The sequence below is a fragment of the Lampetra planeri genome, chromosome 5 (genome assembly GCF_965212315.1).
Source record: "Lampetra planeri chromosome 5, kcLamPlan1.2.h2, whole genome shotgun sequence".
Lineage (NCBI taxonomy): Eukaryota > Metazoa > Chordata > Hyperoartia > Petromyzontiformes > Petromyzontidae > Lampetra > Lampetra planeri.
The window spans coordinates 11,498,382-11,522,885 of NC_136111.1; the positions used below are offsets into that span (position 1 = coordinate 11,498,382).

General features: G+C 44.3%; 2 protein-coding genes across 4 annotated transcripts in view; one reads left to right on the top strand and one right to left on the bottom strand.

Moving 5' to 3' along the window:
* CHLSN (cholesin) overlaps positions 1 to 24,504 on the top strand; it is a 60,161-nt gene that overhangs the window by 13,901 nt on the left and 21,756 nt on the right. The gene's annotated exons all lie outside the window — the stretch shown is intronic.
* LOC144718863 (G-protein coupled receptor 146-like) lies at positions 452 to 23,032 on the bottom strand. 2 transcript variants are annotated; one of them, XM_078594437.1, is made up of 3 exons: positions 22,517 to 23,032; positions 19,693 to 19,882; positions 452 to 5,320 (listed from the first exon to the last, which is right to left on the bottom strand). In XM_078594437.1, the coding sequence occupies exon 3, from the start codon at positions 5,190 to 5,192 to the stop codon at positions 3,999 to 4,001; it is 1,194 nt and encodes a 397-aa protein (XP_078450563.1). In that variant the 5' UTR covers positions 5,193 to 5,320; positions 19,693 to 19,882; positions 22,517 to 23,032; the 3' UTR covers positions 452 to 3,998. The 2 variants fall into 2 exon arrangements, with proteins under 2 accessions (XP_078450563.1, XP_078450562.1); XM_078594436.1 differs by lacking the exon at positions 19,693 to 19,882.

Sequence of the window (24,504 nt, forward strand, 5' to 3'; positions counted from 1 at the left end):
ATGCCCACAGCAGTCTTGCTTTTAGTCACGGTTGGATGCCACTAGTTGTGAAAGGTAATACTGTACTGTGGTGTTTGCGGGTGCATGGGTGATAGATAAAAAAACAGCTTTTATTTGTGAATGGGAGTACGAGTGTCAGTTTATGGTTGGTACCAACGGCAACGACATGTGAGGGCTACAAACAACACAGGTGGCGGTGAACGATTTCTGAGCTCTGCGTTCACCAACCCATGTTGACCAGCACGGTGAAGTATATGGTTGGTCAAACAACCCACATGATCAACATGAGGAAAAATCCTTTCATCTGTCAGTTAATATATTTGGAGTTCTACATTGTGATGAATGTTATTTATTTATTATTGCGGCACTATGCTTGCTGTAGATTATTGTAAAAAGACACAAGGCGCTTATTGTTTGCAGATAATAGAAGAACTCGACAAACTCCAAAAAATGTCACTCAGCCATGCAAGTTGTATTTCAATAACGCACGAGGAGACATTGGCAGCACCATCCTTCACAATGACATCGATCGGACTAAGACAGACGCAAATATAGGTTTGAATCGCTTGCTGAATCGTCGTTAATGAAATAAAATGCGAAACAAACATTGTATAATCATTATTATTGTATTTCAGTAGCTACATTATTGGCAAATAATGTAAATTGTACGTTAGTCAAATCTTTCAGTGCAATATATGTTATGCCTCGTAATTATGATAACACTGTAACCATTTTTAAAAGTTTTGTACCTGGGTAGTAAGTGTTATTTTGTAATTGCTTATGCCTCAAAAGTAGATAAAATGGCTATTATTCCCCACAAACTTAGCTTTTGTGACCAGGACAGTGAAATTTAGAAATTTACCTATTTTCCAGAACATTCCAGATAGATTCAGTGTTGAGTGAACTTGGAGTAACTTCTAGAACATTCTATAACTTTCCAGTAATATAAATAGTAGTATAAATACAGGGGCCATAAGCCCACCAGTTCAGTTTAGTTCTAGCTGCCTAAGTGGATACATATCTGCATTTTTCTGAGATGGCATCAAGAGGCTGCAAGCATCCGGCAGACGCATTTTGCTATGTCTGCGGCCAATTTATCAAGAAAAGAGCGAAAAAGCACTCCGTGGAAGCATCTGCTAAGATGTGTGAGGCCTAAAAGGCATATTTCGGCATGCCTGTCGGGGATCAAGACAAACCCTGGGTACCTCATTTCACATGCGAGCAATGCAAAAAAACTCTGGAAGTTAAGATGGACAATTGTTGCTCGGAATTTTATGTTATACATTTTTTATTTATTTAAAATTGAAAAAGTTTGGAATTTCTAAATGTTTTACAATTTTCAATGTTATTGAAAAAATATATATGAAAAATGCTGCGATAATCTCTTACACATTAGTCATGGGTGAAATAAATTTATTTTTGTAGGATGGTACAGAGGGGAAAAGTGAACCATGAAGTTTGCTATCCCAAGAATTTGGCAGGAACCCACTGACCACTCAAGCAACTGCTACTTCTGCATGGTGGACCCTTCCAAACGTCGGACTGGCAAGAATTTACCTGCTATCACGTATCCGGACCTTCCTTCATCCATTGCCCCAGTGCTACACTGCCATGAGCTCCCCCTTACCCACTCCTCCGGAGAGAGAGCAGCCGTCTTTTGAAGAGAGCAGCAAGTCAGAGAGCGAGGAAGACGTAGATCCAGGTGACAATTTCAGAGGTGGAGTTGAGGAGAGAAACCCATACTACCCCAACCAAAAAGGCCTCAACGACTTGATCAGAGATCTTGGTCTCACCAAGTCCATTGCCGAGCTTTTGACGTCTAGGCTCAAGCAGTGGAACTTGTTGGATGAAAGTGTGCAAGTCGCAGATCAGAGGAAGCGTCACCAACCTTTTTTCAGCTTCTTCACTCGTCAAGATTGGCTCTGCTTCTGCCACAATGTAACCAGTCTGTTTGAGGCAATCGGAATCGCCTGTAACCAGAATGAGTGGCGCCTCTTCATTGACAGCTCATCCAGGAGCCTCAAAGCTGTGCTGCTCCATAATGGTAACAAGTACCTGTCTCTTCCCCTGGCTCACTCAGTGCGCCTCAGAGGATTACAATAGCATCATGACCTTGCCGGACGCCTTGAAGTATGATGAGTATGGCTGCGATGTAATCGGAGACTTCAAAATGGTGGCATTCCTGATGGGTCTCCAAGGCGTTTTTACCAAGTTTCCCTGCTATCTTTGCATTTGTAACGGCAGGAACACCAAGGTACACTACCACAGGCGGGACTGGCATTAGCGGACCGACTTCTTTGTGGGGAGGAACAACGTCAATTGGGAGCCACTGGTGGACCCCCGGAAGGTGTTGATGCCACCACTGCACATCAAATTGGACCTTATGAAACAATTTTTCAGAGCTGTAAGATAAGGAGTCTGCAGCCTTCAAGTACCTTCAAGACTTCTTCCCTAAGCTGTATGAGGCAAAGGTCAAAGCCGGTGTCTTCGTCGGACCACAGATAAAAAAGATCCTGGAGTGCAATGAATTACCCAAGAAGATCACTAGTAAGGAGAAAGCGGCTTGGAACAGCTTTATCCCAGTGGTTTGTGGCTTCCTGGACATTCACAAGGTCGAAAACTATGTGGAGCTGGTTGAGACTGGTGAAGAACTAAAGCACAATGGGCTGTAGGATGTCCTTCAAAGTCCATATCCTTGATGCTCATCTTGATAAATTCATGGAGAACATGGGAGCGTACTCGGAGGAGCAAGGCGCGAGCGCTTCCACCAGGATATCCTGGACTTTGAATGCCGCTACCAAGGACAGTATAACGAGAACATGATGGGAGACTTCATTTGGGGGCTGATTTGTGAAAGTTGTTTACAGGAAATAGTAAATCTCGAAAAACTACTTCCTTCTAAATCTTTTGTAGTCATTTGTGTATTACTTTAGTATAAATGCATGTTCATTTTGATTAACATGTTTTTTTTATGACTTTATGTGAACGAAAAGACACAAATTCGCCCTTTTTATCATAGAAAATAGGTAATTTTCTAAATATCACTGTCCTGGTCACAAAAGCAAAGTTTGTTGGGAATAATAGCCATTTTCTATACTTTATAGGCATGAGCAATTACAAAATAACACGTACTACCCAGGAACAAAAATTGTGTTACATCGTGTAATGTGACGAATGTTTTGAGGTTACAAAGGTATATAGACGATACAAGTGCTTTCAACTTCACAAATACGTATGTAAAATCATTCATTTTCTGAAAACAAAATCACAGGACATGATATATACTTACATGGTATGGAGGTGATTAGGGTTTTTTTCATTTGTTAAGCCTAAGGATTAAATGTATCACTTCCAAGAAACACATTCTTTATTCCATACGCACTCCAGTATATCATTTAGGCAGCAAATACACTTTCATATCTATAACTAGCCATCGTCAATGCCTTATTTTTTCCCCAGCGTGTATAATCAAAGGATAAAGTAATGAAATAGAATGCGTATACTTTTATCAGTTTTTTGTTAGATTTTTCACATCAGAACGCTTTTCGTCAGTATCATGATTTTTCAGCAGCAGAAGTTGTGGGACGCATTTACTGACCGAACCTTGTCAGAGGGAAAAAAGCCCCATTAGGGCTTTGTAAGGAACATTTACCCAGTTTTACCCCAGAGGGTTGCAAAATCAACAAACTCCTGAAGTTGCGATTAGATCCGTTCTCAACCCCCCTTACCTTTAAATGCTAAATGCAACATGCATTATAGAGTACATGTACTGTATTACCAGCATGTATGTGTCTGTGTATACGTAATTTTGTATAGTTGTTGAAAATCATTTATGGAAATTGTTAAAAAGTAGCATTTTTTTTCCATGAACCAAGTATTTGTAAAGTAAAATGACAACAGGCTTCTGGCAAAATATTTACTCTTACTATTTTAAATTAACATACAATATTACATCAATAAATCTGCTGCCAGGAGCCCTCACCATTCTGTTGACCGGGCTAAAGAACTTCGGCTCTATTCCTCTCCAACGCGTGTCCGCTCCACCGCCTCCACGGACAGCAGTGCAGTGCGCTCAGCGTATTGTCTAATTTTGAGCTGAAATTAATTCGAAGGCAGCGATATATAATTGGGGTGACACAGCTGGATGAGTAGGCCATGAGCAGGGCCAGTCCTCTGAGCGTCCTGTGCAGGCCGGGCCGCGTCGACAGCCACTCCGCCGCCTCTTTGTCGTCGTGCGCGGTGATGAGGTAGAAGAGCAGCAGCACATAGTAGAGTGTCCAGAGTGAGAAGTGAGCCACCACGGTTAGACGCACGAGGCGGAACGTCGCTGCCTCGGCCGCCTCCTCCTCGTCCTCCTCCAGCGAGCGGTTGTGCGGGCCAGGCGGCCGCTCGGGACGCAGGGGCCGGCGGTGGATGCGGCACGCGAGCATGAAGCTCACGGCCACTCCAAGCAGCGGCACGAGGAAGCCGGCGAAAAAGTCAACGGCGTCCACCAGCCGGCGAATCTGCAGCCGCTGGCAGTCGAGCATCTGGTCACCGTTGTTGGCGTTGTCGTAGGCACTGCCGCCGCCACCGTCCTCCGAGTCGGTGGGTTCAGCCCGGCAGGCGAAGAGCAGGAAGGCCGGAAAGACGGCGAGGAGTGCGCCACCCCACACGAAGCTGCAGAGGTGGCGCGCGTTGTGCGCGCTCACCATGGGGTTCCGGGGCAGCGCCGCCGCCAGGCTCGCGTCCAGGCTGAGCAGTGCCAGGGAGTAGGCGCCGGCCAGCGCGCTTATGCTGAAGATCACGAAGAGGGTCAGGCAGGTGGGCAGCTGTGTTTGGACCGACGGAAGCTCCGAGCCTTCGCCCAAGCCCTGTCGGTGCCAGAGCAGCTCCGTGCCAAGCATCTGCCCAACGGCGACCAGCAGCTGCAGCAGGTTGGCCAGTGCCAGGCTCACGAAGTAAATGTCGAGCGCTGCCATGGAGGCGCGGTGGTGGAGGTTCACGAAGACCAGGCTGAGGTTGTAGAAGAGGCCCAGGGGAAGGAATGCCACGAGAAAGGTGATGGTGAACACAGGAAGGGAGTAGTTGTAGGCCTGGCACAGGCCCTCCGGGGTGGCGTGGGACTGTTGGGGCTGCAGCTGCAGGCCGAACTCAGAGCCTGAGCATGCGTTGAGGGGCTGGAAGACAGGCTCCCGGGAGCAGCTCCACATGGCGCTTCGCACCGGCCTGCTCGGCTTAACATTCCACGCCGCGAGGTCAGGGGTGGCTCGGAGCGTGCGTGCAGGATTACCGCTGAGCCCAAGCGGCCCTCACATGTTGCTGGTTTGAGACTCTCGCCCTGTTCAAGAAACACACAGGAGTGGCGTTATTTGTGTAATCTGGTTCTTTGTTCCAGCACAGAGGTGAAAAAAAAGAGGTCAAAAATCTGGAACTTATCAGAGTTTATTTTTAGGCATTCAAAACCAGTAGTCGGCTTATAAAATATCTCCTGCTTAATAAGGGACATTGGCTGCTGTGGAGTCAAATTATTTAAAACCTGTGAATAGTGACCACAAAGCCATATAACTGGCATGCAACACCTGATTGTGGTTTTGTTTAAATGCCTTGTAAAAGCCACTTACAACATAATAATGGGTTGAACATTGTTAAAATTCAAAGACTAAAGATTGTTTTGAATATTTAAATCGCATGCAAACAAAACATTGCTTCCTACACATGCAACTTTAATACTCCCGAATTAATAGGAATCGATCAATTGATGCATTCTTTGACCCCTAATCATGCTGGTATTACCCCTTCCCAAGTGGGTTATAACTTGGAGATGTGTAGGTGTTAATTTTCAGCATTAGCAATGCACAGGGAAATATTGATTCTATTCTGGAATAGATTAATATTATATCTTGAATTAAAGGTTTCGTGACTGGAGGAATTCATATTCTTTGGGTCTTTTTGTAAAGCCACGTAGATAGAAAAAATAAGAAAAATAATAACAATATCACGACGTTTCGATCGCAACACAAGCAATCGTCATCACCTGATGAAAAAGCCATAAGATAATTCTCTCGTACGCTGCTGCGTTTGCCTGCCACGCGAAATTTAAAATATTTTACAATTTTGTCGTATCGCTATCGTAAGATCGAAATATTGTAAGTCGGACCATCGTAATTCGGGGACTATCTGTAAATGGGTATACCATAGCTTGTCAATTGGTGGGTGGAGTATGGGTACTCCCATCTATTCAAAGATTTCTGGCCAGCGTGGAAGTGTAGTCCACAATACCCACAAGTGGCTCTCTGTAACTAGATAGTGGAGGTCATTCTACCAACACGAGTGTTAGCGACCGATTGCAAAGGCTCTGCCTTTACCTACTTCTCCAAAGTAGAATTATCTTATGGCTTTGTCCTGCAACCTTCTTAATATTAGGCGCCTGCTCCCAAGCTCCATACTGTCCCTTCATGCTGAGCTGTCAGTGCTTGAAACATGGTAGTAACCACCCTGGTAAGAGTAGCGCTCGTAAAACAATTACGAAAATAAATCAGAAAAATAGTGTCGACTGAAGTTCAGAACACACATTCACGTTGGACTCTGGAGCCATGTTCCAATGTGCGTTGAGTGTGACAACAAGGACCGTGGCATCGGTCCTATCCGATTCGAGAGATGTTTGTTCGTATTCCTTTTTACCAGCCATCAAAGTACATGAAAACAATGCCTGGTTTATGATTAAATGCATCGACAGGATGGGAATGTAAAATTGCAGTGGTAATAGATTTTAGAGAGAGTTGTGCGAATTAGTGAAATTGTATTTTAAGTCCTTCTGGTTAGTTTGTATTCCAGAAATCCTTTGTATTACCTATGCATGCATACATACTGGACAGTGCGTGTGTGCGTGTACTTGCAAAAGGTCTTTCTCCAAGCTAGCACAAGTCCACTGTCATGTGAACCATATCCATTAGTTAATGAATCATAAATGTCAGTGTGGTGTAATGTTGAAATGTTTTCATGTTGAGCACCTAAGGGCTTTGTATTCATTGATGTATTCTGTCAACGCCACGACTTCCCATATATAGGTCTTTATTCTCTGGACGTCGGGGTTCAGTCAACCTACAGTTTTTCATTGTCTTTTAAATCCTCTGAAGATCACTTGGGTTCCATTCAAAGCATGTTTATAAATGTTTAATAATTACAGTAGTGATATGCACAGATGCATACAGGTGTATATTTTGAAACGTTTACGTAGAAAAGTCGAGACAAAGCGTTCTTCATGCTGAAACAAATGTAGGGGTGGTGCTCATCTTTTTCAGCAGTCCTCGGTTGATGCTGGAAATTCTACATTACTATGGCAGGGGCTATTCTTTCCATTAGAAAACTGCTGTTTAACTTTCACAAAATGGTACTTATTTTATGAGATGGGCTGAGTTGACTCCTGACCGAGATTTGACATTGCTCCTTTTCCTATTGAGTTAAGTGTTCTTACCCAGTAACCACAGTGCAGAGTCCCTGAATGTTACCAACGTGTAATGGTCCACGATTTATAATTACGCGAGAGCTCGGAATTTATGCATTCTATTTAATGCGTTGTGTTTGATGCATTGTAATAGAGTGCATTTATAATTGCAATTTGCCGCCATTAATAAGCCCGATACAGAAGGCCTCACCACGCGGTATCTATCAGTCCCGGGGGTTGTTTGACCAAATTTCACCACACTAATCCGTGTGGGTTTGGCGAAGCGGTGGGCCCAGGACCAACTCGGACATCACCTTACAATTTAATCGAACCGAAAGCCGCTGGGTTCTTATCGCAGTGCAGTGATTGCGCTATCCACCATGCCACCATTCCGGTCCAGCAATATAGTACAATACTGTAGATAATTTGCACTATAGATCACAGAGAAAACATACGTATTTAAAAAGAACACTATTCAGGCTAGACCCAAAAGTTAGCACTATCGTTTTATTTTTTTCTCATGGAGACTTGACTGTTGACTAAACTTTCCAATTGTGAAAACACCCAGAATCCATCCACGGGGAAAGTAAAGTTTGCCAGCTCTTAAAGGCACATTTTTGCCAATCTCAAAACCCGGGTTGGTTAATAAATACCTAAAGTATTGATTGCCACATTGCTTTTTTGCTAAAATTCTCTACAATGTTTAAAATAAAGGTGTGGATGCAATAAACTTGTAAACAAAACCTTTTTTTTTAAGTCGCTAGAAACTTGTACAATGTTCACTTTAAAGTCTCTCCAACAAAACGAATAGTGGTAAACGCGTATTTCAAGTTTCTGAAACTTGTCCGTGGCCATCTGCTGACAAACATGACCTTGGTTTAGAAGGAATTAGTGGATGAAGCTTTACACGTTGGTAACATTCCATGTTATTGATGTTTCACTGCCTGATAAGTGTGCCGCATTCAAGGGAGGAAATGTTATTCCATTTTGGAACTGAATGTTCTTTGTTGTTCATGATACCAACACTTTTCTTTGCTGTTTGCCATTCAGTATAATACTGACTTTTAACTCAAAGGGATTCATTATTAGCGTTTTCTGTTGTTTCAATGAGGCCAGTGAATTTTTTTTATGGCTATATAGCTTTTTTTCAGAAGCGATTTTACCACAAATGATAGCTCAACGAAGTGGTTTGTCATGTGGACATTTATAGCAGCCAAATACTCTCACGCATGTTTATAAATGTGGAGGGAAAAACCGGAGGACCCGGAGAAAAATCCACGCGACCACAGAGAGAACATGCAAGCTCCAAAATTACAGGCGTCACGGTCGGGATTGAACCCACGACCTTGTGCATACCAGGAGAGAGAGTTAACATCTCGCCCAACAAATAAATAATGGACAATACAATACTACACGTCGCTTAATACCTCTGTTAGCAAATTATGGCAGTTGAAATGTGGGCAAGTTTCCTAACTTCCCTTGTTCCACCATTCCCCAACTCCAATATCCATCCAGCAGTATAATATACATGGGTACGACACAGGTGGTCGCACGGGCAGGTCACGCGTGTGTAGCAGGGTAAAGTGTGGGTTCTTCCACCTCGTCCAAGAAAGGTTGGCCAAATTCCCTCTTGAGGGTCTCTCTAGAGCCCTGCCTAGCTAATACTTGTCTTGCCAGCAGTGGCGTGAGCAGGAAATTGCACGGCTGCACCTTTACAGTCTGTATGAAAGCATTACAAAACCTCTGTGCAATGTAGTTTGCACAGGGCCTTAAGCTGATGTGAGATTTTAAGCTTTGCAAACACATTTCAAAACCTCTCGTGAACACATGTCAAAGCCAGTTTGGAGAATAGTTTACTTCCAGCAAACACAACTACTGTCTTGTAACACAAGTACTGCTTAGCTGGTGAAAACAGTTGCCACATTTTCCACATCGGAGATGCAAATATATTAAATAACGTAATTTCCCGTCTGTCTTACACCGTAGCTCCTATAATCTGCATCCCCCCCATGGATAAGCGGAGTTAGATTGTGGATAACCCCGTGGATAATAGGAACAGTGATATGGGTAACATGACCGCAGGTAATAGAAGTTCTGTACATTTCCAGTATTTCAGCCCGACAACTTTAACATTTTTGGAACTCCTGACCCAAATTTAATGCCAGTTGTCATTCCAGTGCCAGTTTTTGACATGTTATGAACATAGCTGAACATTTATGTAATGTTTTGTTCGCCATTGAATTCCAATAATATTCTGTAGTGTTGATTTTGCATACAGTGTTGCATTGCATGAACAGCTTACATAACATCTCTTGACCCGGTCATTCATAAAAAAAGAACGTTTTTTATTAAAAGCAATTCTTTACACACGGTATGTGCATGCGTGTACAGGAACTGTCATGCATAGCAGACTTTATAGGCTGCTGAGGAGTAACTTTGTGGGCAGCAGAGGGCAGTGCAGGAAAAAAATGTGTTGGATTGTACTTCTACGCTTCCCCATCTGTTCTCCCTGCCTTCAACCCAAACTGACCAGCGTGGTGAAGTATGGTCATATACCACCCACGACCTGCTCGGCATGGGCAGGCCTTCATTTAGCGGTGGATTGATAAAAGTGTTTTCCTATATGTGCAGATATTAACGACCGTTCGTCAAATGGAAACAGACCAAGGGTGAATAATAATGTTGGTTCTAAAATCGAATCTCCTCCCTGATTCCTGAAAATCCATTGAGTAGCCAGGTGGGTATATCATTGTGGTTACTCTTTGCTGTGTTTGGGAAGCATTTTGTAACCATGATGTGCTAAGTACACTGTGTTCTTTTTTTGGGAGATTGGCCGCCCAGTCAAAACCACTGGAACCCACTCCAGCCCCCAGAAACACAACGAATGTCACCAAGGCCACAATACAGAGGGATCATATATCCATGTCTCCAGTCTACACAGCGGTCAGCAAGGCATTCGTGTCGTGTTGTGTAATCCGTTACGTTTCCCGAGCTCCATTCGACGTTTTCTCCTGCACGGTATCCATGCCCCCCCACCCCCCACGTGTTTGAGAACCTCTGGGGGCAAGTAACCCTGCTTCTTTGCAGGCCATTGACTTGGAAGCAGCTTTCACGATTAACAACACCGGCTAGGGTTGGCGCCGGCTTTAGGCAGGAGCCGTCAGCCGCCGTGGGAGGGCAGCCTTAATTGGAGGTGAGGAAACCTGTTGGGCTGGTTTGCCAGAGCTGCCCTGCCACTGTAAGCCTCGACCAGCAAACGTCAGTGGCAATTGTTACCCGACCATTTTGAGCCAATCCAAATGACAGCATCCGTGCTGCTTTAGTTTTTGTTGTTGTTCAGGACTGTACCGAGGAGAATGATCATTTCGCATGTATATTGTTATAAAGTGTCGATCGCGACGATTGCAGCTCCGTCGGGGTTTGAATCCGGTCGAATTACAGCGCTTGTACATTTTGAATGAACTCAAGTGCATTGTTTGTCCTTACAAGCGTTTGGGAGTTTACGATCCACTGATTCATTGAGCGAGATAGTCTTAAGCACAAGATACACTCATAGAAACGCGTGTATGAGTCGATTTTTTATTCGTATATGTTGTAATAGGTTCACATGGCTCCTCCAGCCACTAAAGGCCAACAAATGCAGCAAAGTGTAAAAAAAAATCGAGTTATTAAAATGAATCACAGATCTGTATCGTGAAAATGTATCGAATCGCCAGTATGACAAATTGTTAAACCTTTAAGGTACAAAGAAATTAAAATATGATGTAATTGTCATACTTTTTTCCCAAATACATGCTCTTCGGGATTAATCCACATCCTTTCACCCGAGTCCATTCCAGATACTGAAACGTTGTACCACATTACGTATATAAAACGTGACTTGTGATTGGTCCACAGGAGAGGCCGGAGGACTGGTTTTTCAACTCTGTCTTTGAACAGCACCGATCCAAAAGAAATGCAATCTGGAATGTGTCACGTTCCAGTGTAAAATTCATTCAAGCTTTTGAATATAACCGGAATTGACCAGGAGTGGCTGCAAACAGTGGCATATGGAAAGTGGAAATGCCACTAATAAGGGCACTGAGAAGTGCCTGGCTGTATGGGATTTGATTTGTTTTAAGAGCTCTCTTGCTGGAGAGGAACTGAGAGCCAAATATGTTAAGGATTTTTGTGAGCTCACTCCTGCATATCAAAACTGACCTTTGATTCATTAGGTAATTGACTGCTTTATTTGAAAACAGCTGCCACATTCTAACAGCAATAACACAGGATGAACATGATTAACTGGTTTGAATAAAATAATGTAAAATGTCAGTGCCCTTTTTGTCTAGCCTGAGCACACTGCTTGGTGACAATGCTTGAATGCCTGTGCATGGTAATGTTAAGAGTTGTGCTATCGTTTATGGTCGTATGTATGAGACACATTTTGGCCAAAAAAGTGTTATAAAGTTTTTCAAGTGCTATCAGGAACATGACGCAGGGCCGAGATGTTTTTACTTTAATCTATCCTATACAAGGTGTTCCTAGGTCTCGTATGTTGATATTGAGTGCTTTGATGATGGCTAGTATTATGTAATGATGAAGCATCCCTTGAACCTAACCTCCCTCCCTCCCTATGCAAGCCACTTGGATTTCAGCACCAAGCCTGTTGTGCAACTCTCTCATTTGTCGTGCGCCATACGTGATCCACGTTCCTCAATCATGGCTTTTGTGCTCGCAGCTGCTATTTCCTCCGCTCTTAATAATAATTAATAATTTTATACGAAATATAACTTGGCTTTATAATTGTTCTGATGCACCTGCTGGTAAGACTATTGATTTGATTTTTATTTTAGAAAATTTAACTGGTTTTCCACATTCCTCAACCATAAATCAAGACGAGACAGAGTAGCTACCTATGCCTCTAGCCTTTATACACAGCTCAAACCTATAATAGGCAACGTGACCTTTTAAGAATGACATTACACCTTTCTAGCTGATGTCGTGCTTTCTCACCAATGTCCCATGCATAACCAAATGTTTCCTTGATGGGCCACGTGTTTCCCCGGTAGAGTGGTTTACTTTGTTTTCAATGGACTGCCTTCTTTCTCTGAGCAAGTTTTGCATATGCATTGTCAGCCCAGCTCTCTCACTGTATTTGTGTTGGCACCCGGTAAGGGAAACTGAGTCGGGTTCCATTCAAAAGCCACACCGGTGATTGTGCAGGCGGCCGGTGCCGCACGTTAAACAGGGACCACCTTTATTTGCAGCGGGGGGAGGGCATGCGGAAACCGTCGTCAGGTTTCCTCCTCCCGAGCACCGCTCACTGTTTTGGTTTCGGATGCACGCTGTGTTGCCCAAGCTGGGTAGCAAGGTAGGTGGTGTGTTCCACTTTCAAAGCCGGTGGCCCAAGCAGAAACCTATTACGCTCTCTCGCCACAAGGATCGAACCATATCGGGGTTTGCCTTAAACGTCTGCCCCCTAACTGAATAACGACATTGGTAGTCACTACCTCTTGAATTGGCGAATGGGCATAAACGGGCGCTTGCTAAATAGCTTCCAGGCATGGCAATGAGCAGGAGTTCGGTGCAGGCAAATTGCACTTGACTAAATCTGCCGGTCTCCCGAGATTTGGTCTCCCGGCCTAATGAGCACGGAGCCGGGGAAGCACAATTACAAAAAAAGGAAATGAAGGGCAGCAAAAAAAATGGTCAACGATGTATTTCATTTGGCAGTTTTTCATGACGTGTATATTTCTTTGCAGGAAACGCCAAATTGTCATGATTCAACGCTGCGCTATTTTCGTTGGTTAAAAGGCCACAAAACAGAAATCACGGCACAAACTCTCTCAGCACACTGTGTGCGGCGTGCAGTGTTTTGGCAGAATAGTTATCCTATAGAAATAATCGCATGCTCGTGCCGTGTCGCAGGTCATGTGATTCGCTGACGTACGTGGTTTATTGATAGAAAAACTCAGAAGGGTTATTTTCATAGGTGAAAAGATAACAGTCGTTTTAGATGAATAGCATATTTTGTTAAGGCGATCGGGCAAATTTTTCGATCTTCCCTCCCCCCTTTCTCCATCACCACAACGTTGTTTTAAGCGCCAGCGTTGATAAATGTAAAGAGCCACCCGCTGCAGTGCCGCACTTAAACAATATTACGGCTGATTGCAGCATTAATTGTTTTTTTTAAGGCAGCAGATGTTGAGGGCAAACATACTGTTTTGGATTGGAGGGGTGGAGGTCGACCATGTGTGGCCCATTAAGTGGCCGTGTCTACCTCCCAGTGAGCAGGAGGACAAGAGCATTGTTTTGCTAACGCTGGCACCGATTCCAAATGAAGATTGAAACGTGTACGCACGTAGCGATTAGTGTAATAATATCGGTGACAATAACATGTTATTTATCTATAAAAGCCTCCAAGTCTCGATGCTCTTTCTTTTTTTTTCAGGAGGGGGTACCGCTATACTGTAATATTTGGCACATTGTCATGGATGAGTGTTTGGCTTCGTGTAAGAGGAAAGCGGAGAATCCAGAGATGAGAACCCAGCACCGTGCTGTGTATACAAGGGGGTTGCACTCAACCTCCTGAGCACCTTGCGTCCCCACACCTGCAACACCTGAAAGTAGGGACCAGGCTCGAAAAACCTGCTTAGCTTCACAGGGTAAAGCTTACGGACACAGAAATTGCTTGCGCGCGTATGTGTCCTGGAATAGTGATTGACAGTTTTTTGACACGGCATCTACATAGCCGTTTCCCTGGCGATCCCAAACAAGGAGGGGGCAGCAGATGCTGCATCTTGCTCTATCCTGATTGGTTGGCTGGCTGGCTGTGCCACGGCAAAGCTGCGCCATCAAGTAGAACGTCTGTACAAAAGCCGTAATGGTCTCAAGTCTTCTCGGATTCCCAGTTGTATACCAATCTTGTCCGAAGCAACTCGCAGCACAAAAGTGGATGGAGAGTTTTCACTTGGGTCTCTCAGCCGTAAGTTGACTTGACGTTATTTGAAAAGCACAAGTGTGAGCATCATGAGAGCTGCATTACTATTATAACAATATTACATAATGCACTTGCCACTTTGCACATTTTCTGTGTACAATACAGCATACATCCATGCTATGCATTGTGTACGGCTGTTTATAAATCCGCCCGTAACGTTTATTTTTTTTTGCATGCTCAGAAAAGTGTGCTGCACAGCGGGGGTTGGTGGAGGTAAGAAGGCAGCACGTTTTTTTGTGTAAGAATAGATTTGGCACCGTGCGTAATGCTTTGTCGAGGCGTGACGAGAGACCCCGTTGAAGAGTAACACTCACGCCAAACAGTGCTCCTGAACCGAGGAAGACCGCGATAAAAAGTCGCTGCCCAATGGGATAGTTTGCTTGCTTGGGATAAAAGAAGTGGATCGCGGAGGGGTCAGAGGGATCGTCACAAAGATGCGGCCAAGAAGGCTTTGGAAGAAAGAGCTGTTTACACTAAAGCTGTTAAACAAAGCCACCGAAACTTGTGCTGAAGATTGCCATGTGCTCCTTAGCTTGTGTTTTTTTTTGCATTTAGAGCTTTCAGTGGATTAAATTTATTGGATCACCTGCAAGGAGATGTTATTGCAAAATCTTTTCATGCCTAATGCCAACGAGAGCTCGTTAAGTTCGATTCGGGCAGTTGCAGCTGAAAAGAGCTTTTCGCCCCCCCCCCCCTTTCAGCCGTGAAAGCAACGGTGGACCTTTCAATGAGACCCGGCTGCCGCAGAGTCGACTTGGAAAAGTTTTTTTGCCTTTTTGTTTTCTTGCTCACAGAAACTACATTTAAAACATGAATAAGAACATATTCATATTCTTGGTTCTTTCGGTAAAGTCACGTAGATAGTTTGGTCATGTGCAGACCTTTCTGTCACTCTACAGCAGAAATGAGGGCCTCCTCATACCATGAGGGTTCTGGGGATTATTCGACCGTACTTCACCGCACTGGTCATTGCCGGTTGGTTAAAGAGGGGAGAATAGATGTGCGAGCATAGAAGTGTGAAGTATCCCAATAGATATTTCTGCACTGTTATCTGCTGCCCACTACACATCACCACAGCTTATAACGAACCACCTGTTGTGCATGGTGTTCACACATCCAAGCAATAACAAAGCTCATCCTGCTTAGCTTCTGAGATGTGGCGAGATGGGGCACATTCTGGGTGATGTGTTCACGGGCTTATGTTCACTGTGAGCTGCATATTACTGTGTATTCCACCTTTGGTGGTTGAATGTATGAACATTATCATGGTCTCTGTCAAGGTTGCATTGCTTGGATAATGAAAAGTAACACCCCAATGCACCTGGAAAATAACGTTTTCAATCATTGCATACTACCCGCTATGATATATGGATCAGAGACACGGACACTGCTGGTGAAAATGGAACTAAAGCTCAAAAGTGTTAAAAAAGAACATGGATATCCATGCCTGGAATTACACTCACAAACAGATTGTACATGGATCAGAGAAAGCAAATCGGGGACATCGTGACTTCAAAGGAAAGTCAGTATTGGGCAGGACATATCTTTAAGGGATGATGGCGGATGGTCGAGACTGGTGACAGAATGGTAGCCAGGGGTGAGAAGCCACCCAACAGGATGACCACTGTAGGAGATGGAGGCGATGTGGTCAGCTCATGTACAGGAGGGAGATGGATTCTGACATTCAAGACCATAATGGTATGGTAACAATGGGGAGGCCTTCATCTAGCAGTGGATCGATCGTGGATGATGGTGAAAGTCTTTCTAATAATGCTGCCCTATTGTTTATCCTAATTTAAAATCCATCGTATTAATAGTTACACATTTTAACAGGTGAATACTGTATTGGTGCCATAATAAACTTTGATCCTCACTACCAGTGTGCATTAGGAATCATGTTTTTAAAAGAGTATTTATAAGAGTGCATGATTACTTTATTCCTTTGTGAGAAATCTGTCAAAGCAACTGCCTGCTTGGTGATGCTTTATAGATCTGATAAAGCAATAGTGGACCCCCATGGTGGATACCAAATGGCATCTCGCATAAAATCTGTATACATTCCTAACCTGCATTTTATGGCACCAGTTCTCGTGGTAGATAACAAAATACTCCCAGGATATGAATCTGTCTCCTTATCTTGAGCACGGTTGGCTACGTACTGTGCGAAAGAAGTTCAGCATGCATGCATACATACATACATACAAGGGGGGCACCTGGGAAATTGGGTAAACGGCAGCTACACAATAGAGCAGGTTATATTTGTACCATTAATATGGATCCTGAGTGGTCACGTGTTCTCAGCGCATGCTTGTGTGCGTTCGCCTCCTTGTGTGCGTTCGCCTCCTTGTTTACAGACGAGGGGGTGAGATGTATGCAGAATTGATTCCCACATTTGAACCAACTGGCGAGGAAGCATTTTAAGTCCCGTAACTTCCCTTGAATTTTTTGATTTGTTCTTGACCCCTACCCTCGTGAGTACTTGTCCACTCATTACTGTGGACACGTGTTTCGCTCTGTCTCTCAGCATACCGCAATGATGCCCTGGTCTCCGCCGGTTTGACGGGTTGGGAACGAAAGGGGCCGTGTTTTTGCCCATCTGGACCTGCGGAGCACCGCGCGTCTAATGCAAAACATTTGTGCCAAGGCCTTGAAACCGTGGCTCAATAAAAGAGGCACGGGCTGGACCGGCGATCTCGGGAGAGGGGCCTGTGACGGAAATTTGAATGCATGGAAAATTCTGGAAGGACATGTGGGCCAAGTCCGCTGCCCGTTGATGTGTAACACAGCTGCACGCTTCCTCCTCCTCCGCTACTGCTGCCGCCGCCACCACCACCGCCATGGCCCCCAAGTTCTCTTGAAAAATTAAACGCTCAGGAAGTGGCGCCGGCCATTTACATTTGAGGAAATTAAAACTTGGGAGAGCCTGCGTTTTTGCGGGGAGGATAAGGGAGGTTGTTTGGGGAGAGTTGGAGGGTGGGGGGGGGAGTATTTATGCAATCAGAGTGGTCGGGTGCATTGCCTTGGGCGAGCTTTTTGCAAAAACCGTTGTGTTTTCCCTGCTGGAGTAATTGGGGCTTCTCTGAAGAGTCTGAAAGGAAAAGTCTCAATGCTGAAGTTCTTGCCTCTTTGATCTGATGTCCTAGAGCGGGGGCTTTCATGTGAGACCAAAAGGGCTCATTGGTTTGTTGCCAGTGTTGCTTAGGAGGGAAGAAAGCCATTTTTAAATAATTGCATAATACAGCCATCTGCGACATGGCTGTAAACTTAGAACACTCAAGCCAAATTTGACTTGTGTACGTACACTGATGGAATTTCTATTTAGTCAAAAGGGGTTTTGTCATGCCATAGGAATGTGGAATTTACATTATTTTCCCAGAGCCACCGACGGATAGGATACATTTAGCATCCCTGGGTTTGGGCAGGACGATATTTAGACTTTTTGACGATTTCTATTTCAAATATTGCACGTTGGCAGCGGGCTTGATTGACTGACCATGGTTCCTACTGATGCTTCTGCTGCTGATGATATTGGGATGGGTACCGTGCTGTGGATATAGATATACAGTACACCGTTTAGTTGCACACACCCATGAATAAACATCGTTCGCTCTCGAGCCACGTAAAGGTGGCATCATCTGACGCTGGTGGCCGTACGGTTTAGATGTGCGGTTTTTGCGGTAGCACGCACTGTTTTCATGGCCTGGTTGCATATTTCTGGCTGTTCCCCTGAAGGCTTTATCTGTGACGCACAGTGGCGTGCAGTGAGATCTCCGCCCGGTTCAAACGGTTTTGGATGCCAGGCTTTCATCAGATTGCAGCTTTTTTTGCAGTTAGAGGAGGTCACTTCCTGTCAAGTGCACTGATAAAATCTCGTGCTGCAGATGTTCATTCATTGTTGACCTTGCTTGCGACACACGTCTGTGTGCGCTTTATTAAAACAACATTTTCGGGCTCTGCTTGCAATACACTAATTTACTTAATATTTCCGTCAAAGTATTAAAGGGTGACATCACCAAGATCCTCATCAACATCCATGTTTATATCTACTGCCGGATGCAGGCCTTCAAAAGCCATCACCATCCCTCGAGGTCTTGCGATGCAACAATCCGTCTATCTTTTTCACACGAGCTGATTTGATCACTCCATCTCCACGGTGGACACGCTCTCAGGCAACCATGCTGCCATTTGTCTTGACCAACGTCCATCATATTCTTTCTAGCCTGACCTGCAACCATTGGTCATCTTCCCTTTAAGTAGTGATTTCCTAGTCAAGTACGTTCACTTTCCTTAATGGTGAATTTGATATCATTAACTTGTTCTCTAATCCATCCACATTTTCTTCTTCCGGTCTCTCAATATAAAAACAATGTGATTAGTGAAATGTCGCGTTTCTTCAAGAACTTAATGTAAAATTTTGACTTCACTTTTATGACTGCAGGAATTCATATTCTTTGGTTCTTTCGGTAAAGTCACGTAGATAGAAAATAATAAAATAAAAATAATAATAAACATTAACAAAAAAACTAAAACTCACGACTTTTCTCTCCGCCTGATGACGACCGCTTGTGTTGCGATCAAAACGTCGTGAGTTTTTGTTAATTTTTATTATGTTTATTTTTTTTTATCTACGTGACTTTACCGAAAGAACCAAAGAATATAACTTTATGTTATTCACTCATGTAATGCATTGCTTTGATACTTGGGGTTGGATAACAAATTGCTGCCATCACAATTCAATAGCTTGTTTCTATTCAGGGTCATAAATCCATTTTTTGTACATTATGGAAAATGTCTTGGCTTCCAGTGGTTGGAGGGGTCACATAAAACACCTTACTGCATACATGAATTAAACATACATTTTTACATGTGCGATTAGATGCATGTATCTTGATATTTTTGTATACCGATTGATGAATTTACGTTCAGCGTTACAACTTTATTTGTAACCAGAGAGTTTTTGGTTCGCTGCGTAAATCGTTTCGTTGAGTGTTCAGTTACACGAGCCGTAAATCAATAGTTACACAACGAGGTGCCAGCCAACTGCTTATAGAAAAGCCAGGTTATAAGTTGAAGTGTTATGCAAATGTATCTTTTTGAATGCATAAAAAAACAGAAAACATTGCGTTCCCGTAATCTGGCATGGGAAGTGCCCTGAAGTCAACAGAAATATATGTTTTTAGATATTTACAGAATAATACTGCCTTGAGCTACAGAAACAAAATAATTGTGAGCTGCCAAACATGCCAGAGATTGATCCGTTTCGTCTATTCTATTGCACTTTTACCTTCTTGTTGTCAGCCTCTCACTTCCCACTCCTAGGCAAAGGTCTTCCCCTGCTTTTCCATGTATTCTTTTTCTTAGTTGTTCCTGTCCAGTCATGGCCTCCAATCCGGAGTTCATGTTGTCTCTCATCTCTCGACAGTTCTCATGACTTGTCCTGCCTTCACAATGCATTGAACTGGGTTGTGCTGCACCTGGCAAAGGTGTTTTTGGGGTTCACGGAAGACGATATGTAGAGAAACCCTGTGCATCACCGCTCACAATCATGCTGCCTCTCATCTTGCGGTGTCAGTAAATGTTTTTTTTTTGTGCTAGGGTTTACATTAATTGTTGTAATGGCCTCTTGGCTGTGCAAAATTAAGTATTTGTTCAATCATGGCCGGCGACTTCACAGAAATTTAGACTGAAATCTGAAGAGAATTTAGAAAATATTTATTTTATGGGTTTAACTTTTATTCCATTGCTCTGTTTACAAATCTCTCTGAAAGCATTATGAACGTTAAAAGCAGTCCATCAGCCTTAACGGTTGTAACTGCTTCCAATTGCAGTGGCATAGTTTAATAACTGGCACAGTAGTCATCGTGCTGCGTTATGAACCCGGCCACCTGAGTTCCATTCCCGACCACGGCTAACGTCAGCGGCGAGTGATATCTGGACAAGTCGTGTTTTCTCTCGCGCAGCAACCCCCACTGGCCAGCTTTAAGTATTTTACTTATCTCATTTAAATTATAGCCCAACCAAGTTGCTTATCATTTGGAAATGTATAGCAGCCAAATATTCTAAACGCATGATTCTAAATGTGGAGAGAAAAACCGGATGACCCAGAGAAAAATGCACGCGATCACGGAGAGAACATGCAAACTCCATATATACAGGTGTCAGGGTCGGGATCGAACCCACATTCTCCTGCATACTAGGCGAGGTAGTTAACGTCTCGCCACCGTGGCAGATATATGGTAAAAAAAACCTTGAAATGTAATGACAATTGGCTGTAAATAAATTTATTTACAATGTAAGAGTGACGTGCTTTTATGGAAAGCGCATTTTAAAACTTTATACTCTGCTACAAAAAGTATCCCTGCTTAACCGTGAAAATACATCAACAATGCCATGTTGATAAAACACTCATGGTTCGTTTTTTTCTCAGTTGTGCATTGTGTCAGCTGCAGTGCTTAAAGCAAAGGAGATATTGAGTTTCTGTTTATTTGCTGTGCCTCCAAACAGACCTTGTTTTTGTGTGTGGTGATGTTTTAACATAAACATTCTCATGTATATGTTCACTTCAAAACATCAACTATACATGCTGACCTTTTGTGCTCGGAGGGCAAAATTAGGAATGTGGGCATGGAAAGAAATTTTAACATGTCACGCTGCTTGCTGTCACATTGGTGATTTTTTGTTAATAATTGTGTACTTCCCACTATGATGTTTGGTTCATAAACATGGTCCTTCACAAAGAAAGGGAACAAACGTAAACATTCGCAATTCAGCATGGACACGTGCGTGCTTGGAATTAACATTGAGAGACAGAAAACTTCGATTTGAAGCTTTCGTGACTGTAGGGATTCATCTTCTTGGTTCTTTCGGTAAAGTCACGTAGAATGGAAATAATAAAATAATAAAAATAAAACATAATAAAATAATATAATAATATTATTTTATTATGTTTTAAGAAGACAGAAAACTATTGAAAGCAAACAGCAAGTGGGCTTGGGCACAACAGGTCGCTTGAAGAAGGGGATGAAGGCTGATGGTCAAGAATAGTGACAAGAGAGGCAGCAAAGCAATGGAACGCATCGTAGAGAGAGGATTTAAAAACGTGGACGAGAGGAAGCAATGAAATCGGCTCTTGTGCAGGTACTGTCTGGATTGTTAACATCGCTATGTTGTGGGAGCTTGGTGACGGCTTGGGGAGGACTTCACTCAATGGTGAAGTTGACCGTGGCTGATGATGACGAATAAAGTTATTGAGTTTTCATCTTAATATTAAAGAAATCGTTGCACAGAGGTGTTCACGCATTCATTTGCAGTGTTTCGTGCATTGCAAATCATCGTAATGGATGTATCTTCATGCGTGTAGCTTAGAGGTCAGAACTTTCAATTGTGTGCTTGATTCGTGAAAGAATACGGTTCTTGTATTCGATTTAACATGAAGCCATATGAAGAATAAACTCTAATTCGCACTATAAATGTGTACTATGATTAGACACTGGCCTTCATTAGTCGAGACAGAGTTCTGTTTATCCAAAAGCTCATGAAATCACTTATGCCTTTAAAAAAACCAACGTTCAGACTTTGGAAATCTCATGTTACAAGTCGATGAGCGTTAATTTCAATCCAGGACGAAACGCGAAAACGCAGCAGAATGCATGCACCTTGGAGACCTTGCGAATGCAGGCCGAAGTTAAACTGATTATACATGAATAAGCGGATGAGAGCAGGTCAGAGTGGTTTTGGAAAGCTGAACTTGATTATGAAACACAAACGTCCATGAAAGAATATATTTTGTATGTGTGTGTACTGCTTGCTAATGACCTGGAGTTAAGAAACATGGTCATTAATGCCGTTTTACCCCCAATGCGCTCACGAGTATCTTGAATCCAATGAGATGCATTTTCAAATAGTATATATCGTTCAACTCCATCGATCCCTTCAAGTTTACATTTCACTTGATCGCGTGATGACCAACTAAGGGCTATGCACATTGTTGTTAAACACAATATAGTCTCGTGTAACATTTACAGCTGCTGTTGATGTGTACACCATGCATGCGTGCGACCAATACAAACACGGACAACATCACAGTATTGTAGAAGATCATAACTTACCTCGAACTTGCTTTTCCCCAAAGCATCCTGCCGCAGATTGATATTCCCTATCCTTCTGTTTGTTTCATTACGGGCTTGGGCCGGTCATTAATTATTTTAATCCATTGTTTCCCCCCCCCCACCAACCACCCCCTCTTTACTCCAACAACAAGAACACTTTTTCTTCTCGAAACAGCTGCGCGAAGCCTCTCTCGCCAGTCACGAATCTTCGATGCTCGGTCCCCTTTGCGCGCAAAAACAAACCACACAGGTGGCGTTAAACACCGAACAAGTTGCGCATGTTGAACGACGTCTTCTTTCGCAGCACACCACACCAAGCCTTGTCAAGGCTGCCCAAGCTGCCGCTCGTCACGACGACGACGACGACGAAGACGACGGCCGGAGGGGCCAGGGGATGTCCGTGCGGTCCTCCCAGTGGCAGCAGCTGCAGCTACTGCTGCTGCTGCTGCGTGGAATTTCACGTGGCGTGCCTCCAGCAGCAGCGTGACAGCTCTGCTGTGCCACTCAGGAGCGCACGCGCTTTTAAAACCCACCTCACCCTTCCCTCCAGAGCAGCAGCCCCCCCCCTACATCTCATTAGCCCTGGCTCCGCCTCGCCCTCTGCGGAGAGGAGTCGTTGAATGAAGGCTGAGTTGAGGACGGGAGTGGTGGTGGTGGTGGGGGGGGGGTTCGACGCTAAGGAGGAGAGGACACGGGTTGAGGCTGGCGGGGGGGGGGTGTTTTGGGGGGCTGCTGGTGGTGGTGAAAGGGGACACAATGGGGGAGCGGTTAGCGGCGCTGCGAACCCCCGGCGACCCGAGTTCGATTCCCGCTCGCGGTCAACACCGGTGACGATTATCTGAACCGGTTATGGGGCTCCGCTAGGTCGACTCGGCCTCAAATGAGTAGTTGGTGTGGTGTGTAAACACCACCGCTGGGGAGACAAAGGCGGCCGGGCGTGGTTTTGGCCACCACCCCCTCGTGTGCCACGTGCCGGCCTTCATAGGTGCGCACTAACAGCACTTGTCCCAACAGTCTGTTCAGGCTACACGGGGGTTCTTCGTCTTTGGTGGAAGGGGAGGGGAGAGGGTAGTGGGGGTTGGTGGGTGGCAAGGAAGGTGGGGGGAGTGGAACCTTAAGCAAAGAAAAAAGTTCCCTACCTTGATGGAACCAATTAGATTAGTTGGCTGGCTGAGCTCCCCTGAGAGATGGTGGGGAAGGGGGGAGAAGAGGGCGGGCGGGTGGGATGAAGAGGGCTTGTTTTGCTCAGTTGCCTCTTTAAAGTGGCTGTGCATCAGTTAATGCTTGACAGGGTACCAGGGCCACATAGCTGCTGATATCTCCAGGCACTTGGAATGGAGGGGGCTGCAGCCGTGTGCAGTGGGAGGGAGGGAGGAGGGGAGGGGGGTAGTGGCAGGCATGGGGAGTTTGGGAAGTTGTTGGTGGAGAGAGAGGAGAGAGCCTTTGGGACATTTTGATGGAGAGCTAAAAACATGAGCTTGTGTGGGGTGGGGAGGGGGTTCTTTTCGTGTTTTATTTTCTCTTGTAAAGTTTGCTCGGGTGAAAGTCCGCGGAGACCACGCTAGCATGCGCCACTGCCCACTGCCATTGTTGGCACCCTCCTGCCGCCTGTAAAACAAAACAAATCTCCCAATTTTGTCATATCGCAAAAAAAAGAATGGCGAGGCGGTGTCCTCCGATGTGGGACACCGCCAACGTTGTTTCGCGACGTGAATGTATTTGCTGGTGGGGGAAGGGAGAGCCCACGTGTGTGAGCCAAGTTTAAAAAAAACAGAATAAATTCCCAAGTGACGTCTGCTTTGGGTGTGGTCAATGTTTCTGCCAAAGGCAGAGAGAGAGAATTGGACACGCAGATTTTATTGTGTTTATTTTGCTCCCACCTTCACTTGTTACATGTCTTGGATTTGCAAACGCTGACTTCCCCCTCCCTCTCCTCATGCCATGTCCATTATTAATAGACTACAATACATACAAACGTGTTTCTTCAG